Here is an 11,508-nt window from a genome sequence, read left to right on the forward strand (position 1 = left end):
CAGGAGCAACATTATGTTGATTTATGTTTATACATGGCACACTCTTGACTTAGGCTGTGGGTGGCTAGACAACACTTTCAAAAGGTTTTCCTTTTTTAAAAAATAAGATTTTACTAAAGCTTTTTTATAATGCAATAAGATAAAGGAAACTGATCTTAAAAAAAAAGAGGGGAAAAAGAGAAAACACCAAAGGAAAACCACAAAAAAGAGAAGAAAATAAAAATAAAAAGGACTTCGGATTTTCTACCAGACAGTTACATAAAATACATTATTCAAAACATTCACTCTAGAATGATATCCAACTGAGCTGCTTTATGTTAGGCAATTTTTTCCCCAATCTTCTGACTGAAGTAGATGAATTCATTTTCCTTTTTGCACAAAAAGTTCTCTGTTTTGTGTATCTTGACCTTCCTTTTAGGCAGACTTGCACATCACTTTGCAACTTCCCACGTTTCTCTCACTTAAAACAAAAATGAGCCACCAAGTGGATAGTCATGAGGTATCAGACAGCAGCTGAGACAAGTTTGTTCTGCATCCCAGTAGAGTGCAATTAATCACTAAAACAGTATGTTATTACAGTAACTTAACAAAACAGAAATTTGAAATGCTCGCAGCAAAACATTTTGGCTTCTGCCAAAAGGAACGAAGCCCTTCTGAGCGTTTCTGTTCTCCAAGCTCTGTGCCTGCCACCTTGGAAATGGCGTCATTTTCGTCAGAGCAACAATTGAAGGTGAAAATAATACAATTGTGGAGTTGGAAGGGACCCCGAGGGTCATTCAGTCCAACCCTCTGCAATGCAAGAATCTCAACTGTTTTGCTGTAAGAATTTAAAGCTGCTGTGTGCATATATATACATGCACACATGCCCCTCATGGAATTCCCTGGAGGGAAGCTGGGATATAAATCAGGATTTTAAGAGTACCAGGGTTATTTGGAGGGAGGGAGAGCCGCCCGTGTTCAGTAACTGAATATTGCAACTACAGCACCACCACCTGACATGAGTGCCTACTGAGCCGTTGCTTAAATATCTCCACTGAAAGAGAGTCTACCACCTCCCCAGGCAGTTTGTTCCTGTTGGTGTTGGAGTTAAAACACTGGCAAAAGCTGAACTGAATACTCGGTCTCTGCTGGAGAAACAGGCTTTAGCATGGATAAAGTAGGAATTGAGGCATGGATAAAGTAGGCAAGTAGGAATTGAGGCCTGCAGTCCTGAGAGTATCTAATCTGAAGGAAGGGTAAAGGTAAAGGGACGCCTGACCATTAGGTCCAGTCGCAGACGACTGGGGTTGAGGCTCTCATCTCGCTCTATAGGCTGAAGGGAGCCAGTGTACAGCTTCCGGGTCGTGTGGCCAGCATGACTAAGGCACTTCTGGTGAACCAGAGCAGCGCACAGAAACGCCGTTTACCTTCCCGCTGCAGCAGTACCTATTTATCTACTTGCGCTGGCATGCTTTCAAACTGCTAGGTTGGCAGGAGCTGGGACAGAGCAATGGGATTTGAACCGCTGACCTTCTGATCAGCAAGCCCCAAAGGCTCAGTGGTTTAGACCACAGTGCCACCTGTGTCCCATAATCTTGGGCTATGTACGCATAAGCAGCTTAAAACACAGGTTGCTCTCTGCCGTTTTTCAAGTCACATTTTCACGCTGTTGCACACACACCAGATGTCTTTAGCAATGTGTGTTACCTGCTTGACTTTCCTGCCCCTGTACATAAACGCGCACACAAAATATCAATCATGGGCAATGGCTGTTTCAAATGCATACAATTAAGCCACATTCACTTTACACTTAAGCTGAAGTTTTTCTTTTGGATTGAAGCTTGCTCTGAGGGAAATGGCAGAATTTCTCAAGGACAGAATGGCTCTGCATCATAGGCAAGGTCACACTTACACAGGATTCAACAGGCAGCAGCCGGGAGCGCACAGGAGCCAGACTGAAAGGTATTGCATACTGTACCCTGATTTGAGAGGATTTGTTTGCAGTGGACGTTTCAGTGAAATATAATCCTCTAGTTCCCCCTTGTGACCCATCACAGCACTACATCTTGAAAAAAGTAAGTATTGGTCTCACAGAATGATAGAATTGTGGTGTCCAACCCCTGTAATGCAAGAATCTCAACTAAAGCATCCATGACAGGCCTCTACTTTGTTTATATTCAGTATTCATATGCCCCAGCAACCTAACAAAAGCTTAACACGGCCTCCCATCAGATGTCAAGGAAATAAAAGCTGACTTTAAGGAGACACATGAAGGCAGCCCTGTGCAGGAAAGATTTTTACGTCTGAGGGTGTTTTTGTGTGTGTGCTTTTACTGTTTTGTTGAAAGCCACCAAGAATGGCTGGGGCAACCCGGTCAGATGGGCAGCATATAAATAATAAAATTATCATCTTCATCAAATTAAGCTGTTGCAAAGCACATTTTGAAATTCAATACACCCAACAGGCAGTATTAACAAAAAATGTAAAGAATAGCAGGAAACACATTAAAGATGATAGTTAACAGTCTAGCCGGAGGAGCAGGGGAATCAGTAAAATAACTAAAATTGATATTTTACATGGAAAATACAGTGGAACCTCGGGTTAAGAACTTAATTCATTCTCGAAGTCCGTTCTTAACCTGAAACTGTTCTTAACCTGAGGTACCACTTTAGCTAATGGGGCCACCTGCTGCTGCATGAATTCTGTTCTCATCCTGAAGCAAAGTTCTTAATCCGAGGTACTATTTCTGGGTTAGCGGAGTCTGTAACCTGAAGCATCTGTTACCCAAGGTACCACTGTATATTCTATTTGGTGGATGTTCCTGTAGCCCATTTGGCACCTTGAATTCATGAGGGGGAAATGGGGACCTACTACCTCACCCTATGATGCATCTCTAGGGCTCGGCAGCTCTTGTCAATTTCATTTTCTCCTCTTTCCCAATCTTAATTTCAGCTTTTCATTCATCAGGAGACCATTGGTTGTAGCCAGCTAAGTTCTACTTGTAGCAAACCTGTTGAAATTAATGGACCCAGACGAACTGTGTTTATTCATTTCAATAGGTCTTCTCTGAGTGGGACTAGCATTATCTTCTGCTCAGAAAAATACCATGGGCACTATACAGTCCCGATGTGAAAAGAAACTGCTAGCAGGCTGAAGGAAATAATGTGTGAATGCTTCTTCATCTTCTGCTGTGCAGTTACTAAATGTAAGGGGAACAAATGCAGGCTAGTGGCTTAAATCCCCTTTTATTTCCACTCTGCAAGGCAATCCTCACGGGGTCTCTGACCCTGAGGCCTTCCTGCAGCTCCTGCCCTGGTCCCAGAGCTGGAGAGTCAGCAGGTTTCGCTGCATTCAGGGTGCCAGAAAGGAGTTTGCTGCCTGTGCACATTTCCCTTCTCGAACCAACAGCGTCTCTCGTCATCTGTATCCTCCGCTCCCACCCCGGCTCCCCATCATTGGTCATTTTCAGTAAGGCACTGGAGACGTTTGGGCTGAGTCAGCGACATGTAGCTGTTGGAGGTGTTTTGAAAAAAGGGGCTCGGCTCAGGCAAGACAAGAGAGACGAGCGGTGAGGAAAGAGGCTCCTGGGGTCTGCAGGTAGGCAAGAGGGATGAATCCTGATACCACCCACAGGATACGTGTGGCTGGGGCAGAGGTGTGGGGTTGTTGAATATACAGAACACAACCTACCCCAAACTGGGGACTTTGCGACCCCATGTGGGGAGCCAGTGTGGTGTAGTGGTTAAGAGCGGTGGACTTGTAATATGGTGAACCCGGTTTGCTTCTCCGCTCCTCCACATGCAGCTGCTGGGTGACCTTGGGCTAGTCACACTTCTTTGAAATCTCTCATCCCCACTCACCTCACAGAGGGTTTGTTGTGGGGGAGGAAGGGAAAGGAGAATGTTAGCTGCTTTGAGACTCCTTAGGGTAGTGATAAAGTGGGATACCAAATCCAAACTTCTTTTTTCGTCTTGCAAAGCAAGCCCATTGACAGCTTAGCGGATTAGCGCTATTAGCGGTTTAGCGGCTTTTAGCGGATCAGCTGATAAGCGGCTTATCAGCGGATCAGCTGATAAGCGGCTTAGGGCTTAGGAAAAGGGGGGGAAAAGGAAAAAAACCCTGCAGGAACTCGCAAGACATTTTTGTCTTGCGAAGCAAGCCCATAGGGAAATACGTTTTGCGAAGCGCCTCCAAAACGGAAAACCCTTTCATCTAGCGGGTTTTCCGTATTGTGAGGCGTTCATCTTGCGGGGCACCACTGTATGTTTATTCAAAACCTGCCAAGGAGTCCAGTTCATTTTGTTGTCTTTTTAGATAATTTGTAAAAAGTTCCCATTCTTCCTTAAAGTCATGGTTGTCCTTATCACACAGTTTGTATGTCAATTTAACCAACTCTGCATAGCTCATCCATTTTTCTTGCCACTGTTCTTTCGTTGGGGTTTCCTCATTCTTCCATCCTTGTGCTATCAAGACTCTTGCCGCTGTTGTAGCATACATAAATAAATTATTTGTTTTTCTTGGCAGGTCTTGTCCTACAATCCCTAACAAAAATGCTTCTGTTTTTTTTACGAATGTCATTTTGAACATTTTTTTCAATTCATTGTAAATCATTTCCAATTCTTTTTTAACTTCTCTACATTCCCACCACATATGATAAAAAGTCCCTTATTTTTCTTTACATTTCCAACATAGGTTTGACACAGTTTTATACATTTTTGCTATCTGTCCTGGTGTGATATACCATCTGTACATCATTTTCATATAGTTTTCTTTCAAAAGAGAACAATCTGTAAATTTCAAATTTACTTTCCACAATTTTTCCCAGTCCTCAGTTCCCAGTTCTGTTGATGCTGTGATTGTCAACCCCTCAAGTCAACATGAGTCATTTGTTGTTGTTGTTGTGTGCGACTCTTCATGACCCCATGGAACAGAGCACGGCATGCGCCAACAGTGTGATGCAGCAGCAAACAAAGCTAACACTATTCTAGGTGGCATCAGCAGAAGTATAGTGACCTGTTCAAGGGAAGTAAGAGTCCCACTCTATTCTGCCTTGGTCAGACCACACCTGGGGTACTATGTCCAATTCTGGGCACCAGAATTTAAGACGGATGTTGACAAACTGGGATGCATGCAGAGGAGGGCAACCACAATGATCAAGAGGAGACTGGGAGGAGATTTGATAGCCATCTTTAAATATCTCAAGGGCTGTCGCATAGAAGAGGGAACAAGCTTGTTTTCTTTTGCTCTGGAAGGTAGGACTGGAACCAATGGCTTCAATCTACAAGAAAGGAGATTCCGACTAAACATCAGGAACAGCTTCCTGACAATAAGAGCTGTTCAGCAGTGGAACGATCTCCCTCTAGAGGGGGTTGACTTTCATTTCCTGGAGGTTTTAAAGCAGAGGTTGGACGGCCATCAGTCATGGATGCTTTAGCTGAGAGTCTTGCATGGGGGGGTTGGACTAAATGACCCTTGGGGTCCCTTCCAATGCTACAGTTCTACCTCTTCCACACACCCCCCCCAGAACATCTCTTGCATCATTCCTAGCTGCAATTTCTCACCCCTGCCCCCTTGCTTATATATTTTCTGGATTTCTATCTCAACTTTCTCAAGGGTTCATTGCTGAGCTGGGTTTTGAACCCTGGACTCCCAGGTCCTAGCCCAGCACTCTAACCCAGGCACCCCCAAACTCAGCCCTCCAGATGTTTTGGGACTACAACTCCCATCATCCCTAGCTAACAGGACCAGTGGTCAGGGATGAGGGGAATTGTAGTCCCAAAACATCTGGAGGGCCGAGTTTGGGGGTGCCTTCTCTAACCACTACACCACGCTGGCCTTTCCAACAGCAACCCAGATCTTGCCACCTTCTAATCGCTAAGCCACACTCTTATTCCTTCCAGCTGCTGCTCTTAGAATTGGACGAGGATGTACAGCTTCATGGGTGGCGGCTTGTTCTGTGCCTCTCTGGGGAACATCCTCCTGGTGGTGTCGACGGTGACTGACTACTGGATGCAGTACCGATTGGCAGGCACCTTTGCTCACCAGGGACTCTGGAGATACTGCTTCCCTGGCAAGTGCTACATGCAGCTGGAGAGCATTGGTAAGAGACAGCTTGGAGCCTGTGTGTGCATGTGGACTGTGGGAATGTTCAGGGATGCAGGAGAGGATATATTGTTTGATTATAGCCTTTCCAACTTATGTAAACAAGTTCACAATTTAGCAGAGTAACATTCCGCTTTTTAGACTCACAGCGGATGCATTTGCTGAGGCTCGCTAAAGCCTCTATAGTAACTGTCCTGGTATTTCCCCCTTATTCCCTTATAAAAGATAAGACATGACACAGTCTTCTATAAAAGTATAAAAAGAGTTTACTCACTCACATTCTGTTCACAATCAGATCCCAGAAGGCAGACTTAGCTTAGAAAAGTTACATACACCTGGAAACTATCTCATAAGGAGACAGTCCCTTTCTCCTCTCTTGGCTGGAGGCCAAGAGAGCATCTTTGGCTAAGCAGATGTTGCTTTTTCGAAAAAAGTAGTCATAGAGAGAGAGATGGCTGCCCTGATCTGTGCTTTTGTCGTTACCTGCACAGGTGAGGCCACACCCACCTCTAGTCACATGCAGAGGAAGTCTGTCCCAGCCCAGAAGGAAACAAGAAGTTTACCTGCTTGCTGGAAAAACATTCATCCCCATGTGTAAACATGTTCACTCTAGGAATGTTGTACTTGACTGCTCTTGTGTTTCACATCCCACTGGACCTCCGTCGCACATTGAAGAAGCTCAGTGGCGATGATCTGATGATTTCACAAGCTAAGCTCTGCTCAGGGTTGGACCTATGTTAATCAGGCAGCGCATAGTTTAACTATGGAACTCACCACCACAGGATGCAGTGGTGGTCCCCGATTTGGACGGCTGTGAAAGAGGATTAGACAAATTAGACACTAAATGCCCTGGGTGAACAGGAACGTGTTCAAATTCCTCTAGAAATTTGAAGGAATGCTAGGGAGGGCATTCCACAACTGGGGAGCTGGCAGGGGGAAAGGCTGTGTCATGGGTCAACACCAACCAGGCTGCCCCAGATGGTGGCACTCCCTCTCCTGGCATGTGGGGGTGTAAAACGTACTAGTACTTGGGGGTGTAAAACTTGTTCTTGAGGGGGTCCAGCCATAGCCATTCAGTGCACCATAACCTCTAGGCTAGATTGCTGCCTCTGGAGACAGTCTGGGATCTTCAGCTGGAGAATTCACTGGCCAAGGTGCTCCCTGGGGCAAGATGATATGAGCATATAATGCAGATCCTAACCCAACTGCACTGGCTGCCTATTAGTTTCCGGACCCAGTTCAAAGTGGTGGTTTTGACCTATAAAGCCATAAATGGCTCAGGACTGCAATAACATGAAAAACATCTTCATGTATGCGACAACGGCCGCAAGAGTTCTGGTAGCACAAGGATGGAAGACTGAAGAAACCCCAGCTAAAGAAACAAGGCAAGAAAAATTGATGGACTATGCAGAACTGGCAAAACTGACATACAAGCTACGGGACAAGGATAACTGTGACTTTAAGGATGAATGGGAACCCTTTACAAAGTATCTGAAGACGCAACAAAGCAAACTGGACTCCTTGGCAGGTTTTGAATAAACATTCACAAACTTTTTATTGATAATAATCAGCTAAATAGTTTGAGGATCTATACAACTTTGTAACATGCAGAAAACAGCATTTTTAGAGAAACCAAAGACTGAAACTGAGGGAAGTCGGGGGGTGGGGTGGGTGTAGGTGGGTTTTGTGGGGAGGGAGGGAGGAAAAATGGGGGGGAAACAAGGATGATATGTTTTTGGATAATATGTCTTGTTATAATTTTGAATAAAAAAATTAAAACAAAAAAGGACTGCAATAACACAAGGACTGCCTCTCTCCGTATGAACCTACCAGGACCCTGCAATCATAAATGGAGGCACTTCTCTGGGTGCCTTCTCCACAACAGGTGTGGAGGGTGACCATGCAAGAACAGGCCTTTTCTGTGGTGGCTCCCCATTTGTGGAATGCGCTCCCCAGGGAATGCGCTCACCTGGTGCCTTCTTTACGTATATTTATGCACCAGGCAACAAAGACATTCCTCTTCTCCCAGACTTTTGGCTAATTGAATAATATATGGCCTTTTAAACTCTGTGTTGGGTTTCTGTTTGTTTATTACTATGTAATGTATTTGTGTGTTTTTATATTATAAACTGCCCTGTGATCCTCAAATGAAAGGATGGTATAGAAATTAAATAATTATTCATAATATTATTGCGGGCCATTCCTATTCTGCTCACCCTATTCTGCATTTAGCTAGGAATAGCATTCAGTAGCTCTCTCTTCTCTCAGTCTTATTCCCTGCAGCCTACTGGAATGCCACCCGGGCCTTCATGATCCTCTCTGCCCTCTCTTGCTTCGCTGGCATCATCACCGGCATCTTTTCCTTCGCCCAGTTCTCCACTTTCCAGCGCTTCAACAGATCCTTTGTGGCCGGCGTCCTGTTCTTCGTTTCCAGTAAGTGCCTCTTCTCTCGCACAGGTTAATCTCTTTCTCAAATCTGCACAACTTGAAGCAGCACAGATGCCTAGAGGCAGATGCTGTGATTTCAGATGCAAAAACACAGGAGTATTCAGGTGAGGGCCCAGGTGCCACACCTGGGCCCCCAAGATGGGATGTGGTGGGGGTGGAGAAGGAGGCAAGGGGGGAATTTCAAACAAAGATATATACACACACATATGCACACACATTATGTATGTAGATGTGTGTATATATATATACACACACAGTGCTTTTTTCCCTAAAAAAATGTTTAGGGGTACTCTTATTTTCCTACTCATATTGAAATACTGCCCCTCAATGAGGCCAAACTTAGATTCACAGAATGTTTAGGGGTACGCGTACCCCTGCGTACTCCCAGAAAAAAGCGCGCGCGCGCGCTCTCTCTCTCTCTCTCTGTGTGTATGTATATGTGTGTGTGTGTATGTGTATAAATGAATGAATGAAAATATTTCCATTAAACAACATTAAGTGAAAAAATAAAAAAGGAAACAAAAATGCAAAAAACAGGAAACAAAAATGCAAAAGGAAACAAAATGCATAAAAATTACAAAAGAATAAGATTTAAAACCAGCCACCATAATTCCACACATGCTTGCCTAAAACAAAGGTATATAAGTGAAATATATATTCTAAATATATATATACGTTTCTTTATAGCCTACTATGTTTTAAAAATAAATGCATTGCAATTGGTCAACGTAAATGGACTCTTTGTGCCCAAACTACAGCTGACTCGTATCCATGGGAAAGATCAGTCTATGCCCCCCCCTTTAATTAATGGATAGAAGATATGACAACTCTTGCAACATGTGAACAGACAACTCATATAGACATACATTGCTTATGGATGTATATGTCTAATATTTATAGGACCCGAGACAGGAGATGCCTCTTTAAGAGCCAGCATAGTGTCATGGTTGGAGTGTCCTGGACCAGGACCTGGGAAGACCAGGGTGCCAATCCCTGCTCAGCCATGAAGCCCACTGGGTGAACTTGGGACAGTCACTCACTCCCACCTTAACCAACCTCGCAGGGTCGTTGTGAGGATAAAATTGAGGGAGGGGAGGAGAAGTGTGTTATGTCACCTTGAGCTTCTTGGAAGAAAGCTGGGGAATGAATGAATGAATGAATGATTGCCAGCCACTGGGAACTGCAAGTTGGAAGAGAGCCCTGTTGCGCTCAGATCCTGCTTACGAAATTCCATTGCGTATCTGGCTGGCCCCTCTGTGGACTAGATGGACCTTTGGCGTGATCCAACAGGACTCTTTTCACATTCTTCTTGTTGGTTCATCAGTTCATCACATGAACGCTTCTTCCCTCCCTCCTCCTCTCTTCCTCCCGTGTCGCAGCGCTCTTTGTCCTTCTGGCGATGGGGATCTACACCGGGGTCACGGTCAACTTCCTTGGCAAGCGATTTGGCGAGTGGCGTTTCTCCTGGTCTTACATCTTGGGCTGGGTTGCCCTCCTGATGACTTTCTTTGCAGGTGATGATTCTTGCGGGGGGGGGGGGCAAGAAAAATGGGTGAGTACGAAAGGAATGGTCCATTCTGAGGATCACAGGGTGGTTCACAATATTAAAAACATAGAACATTACATAGTCACAAACAAAATCAATAACCCCCAACACACACTTTAAAAGGCCATAGGTTATTCAATTTGCCAAAGTCCTGGTTAAGGAGAAATATTTTTGCCTGACTCCTAAAGATATGTAATGAAGGTGCCAGGTGAGCCTCCCCGGGGAGAACGTTCCACAATCAGGGAGCCACAGAAGAAAAGGCCCCGTTCTTGTGTTGCTCCGCTCTGGACCTTTTGTGGAGGAGGCACATAAAGAAGGGCCTCAGAAGATGATCAGAGGGTCCAGGTTGGTTCCCAGAACTCCCTGGGTTGTGGGGGTGGAACTCTCGCTTTTTAAATACAATGGAACCCAGTAGCATTTCTCTGTTTCTATATTTTTATTACTAGATTTGCTTTAGGTGCATCTGTTTGAATCAATACACTTTGGGGAGCGCTTGCAGGAGAAAGACGGGATATAAATTTGATGGATAAATAAATAAAGTTCACTTTGTCATGCTAGTTTTGCATTGACCTTTGCTAGGATTCTGCTATGTTGCATCCAATGAGAAATGCATTACAGAGTCATACTATATTATATTGCATCTTCTTTTCTCTCTCCTCCAATGTGCAGGTATATTTTACATGTGTGCCTACAAGATGCACAAATGCCAGCAACTGGCTGTGAACCGCTAAGATTTCGGCACCCACCATGGCTCTGCAATGTTTAAAGAACTGACGTGTGAGAGGTAGAGAATGGTGTTGTGTGAAAAAAAGAGAAATGGCTCTTTAAGAAATGCTCATCATTTGAGGCAAAGAAGCTCAGCTGGAATCCCATGGTTCAGATATCAGCCCAGCCATGCACTCACTGGATGACTCAACCTCAATGCCTGCAATACAGAAATAATGACACTGGCCTACCTTACAGGGTTGTTGTAAGGATTACTGTATGGTGATGTACAAAAAATGTTTGGAGAAGGGGCTTTTCCTGGGATGGAAGCAAAGCGGTCAAAGAAGGGCTTCAGTGCACATTGTGGAGCTGCTGAAAACCTTGATACATTAAAAAAAACACACTGGTAACTCTGGTCCAAACTGTTGTCATTATTGTCTTCAGCTTCCTAGCTTGGTGATGCCATGTAATATAGCAGAAGTGAGGAAGTGTTGGTCCTGCTACTTTCAGAGCCTCAGGTTTCAGTGATATTGCCAAACCATCATTTCCACTAACCATTATTTCGATCACAAACCATTATTTCTGTTGCATATGTAAAGGTAAAGGTAAAGGGACCCCTGACCATTAGATCCAGTTGTGAACGACTCTGGGGTTGTGGCACTCATCTCACTTTAGTGGCCGAGGGAGCCGGCATACAGCTTCCGGGTCATGTGGCCGGCATGACTAAG

The 11,508-nt window shown here is 44.6% G+C and overlaps 1 protein-coding gene across 2 annotated transcripts; it reads left to right on the forward strand.

The window, feature by feature from the left end:
• Window positions 1-3,528: 3,528 nt before the first annotated feature.
• LOC309346613 (lens fiber membrane intrinsic protein-like) lies at window positions 3,529-11,174 on the forward strand. Of its 2 annotated transcripts, XM_081870493.1 has the most exons (5): window positions 3,529-3,576; window positions 5,880-6,079; window positions 8,350-8,514; window positions 9,909-10,043; window positions 10,745-11,174. In XM_081870493.1, the coding sequence occupies exons 2-5, from the start codon at window positions 5,905-5,907 to the stop codon at window positions 10,804-10,806; spliced, it is 537 nt and encodes a 178-aa protein (XP_081726619.1). In that variant the 5' UTR covers window positions 3,529-3,576; window positions 5,880-5,904; the 3' UTR covers window positions 10,807-11,174. The 2 variants fall into 2 exon arrangements, with proteins under 2 accessions (XP_081726619.1, XP_081726620.1); XM_081870494.1 differs by lacking the exon at window positions 3,529-3,576 and having other exon boundaries at window positions 5,664-6,079.
• Window positions 11,175-11,508: the final 334 nt, after the last annotated feature.

This window comes from Podarcis erhardii, assembly GCF_964252035.2.
Source record: "Podarcis erhardii genome assembly, chromosome: 7".
Classification (NCBI taxonomy): domain Eukaryota; kingdom Metazoa; phylum Chordata; class Lepidosauria; order Squamata; family Lacertidae; genus Podarcis; species Podarcis erhardii.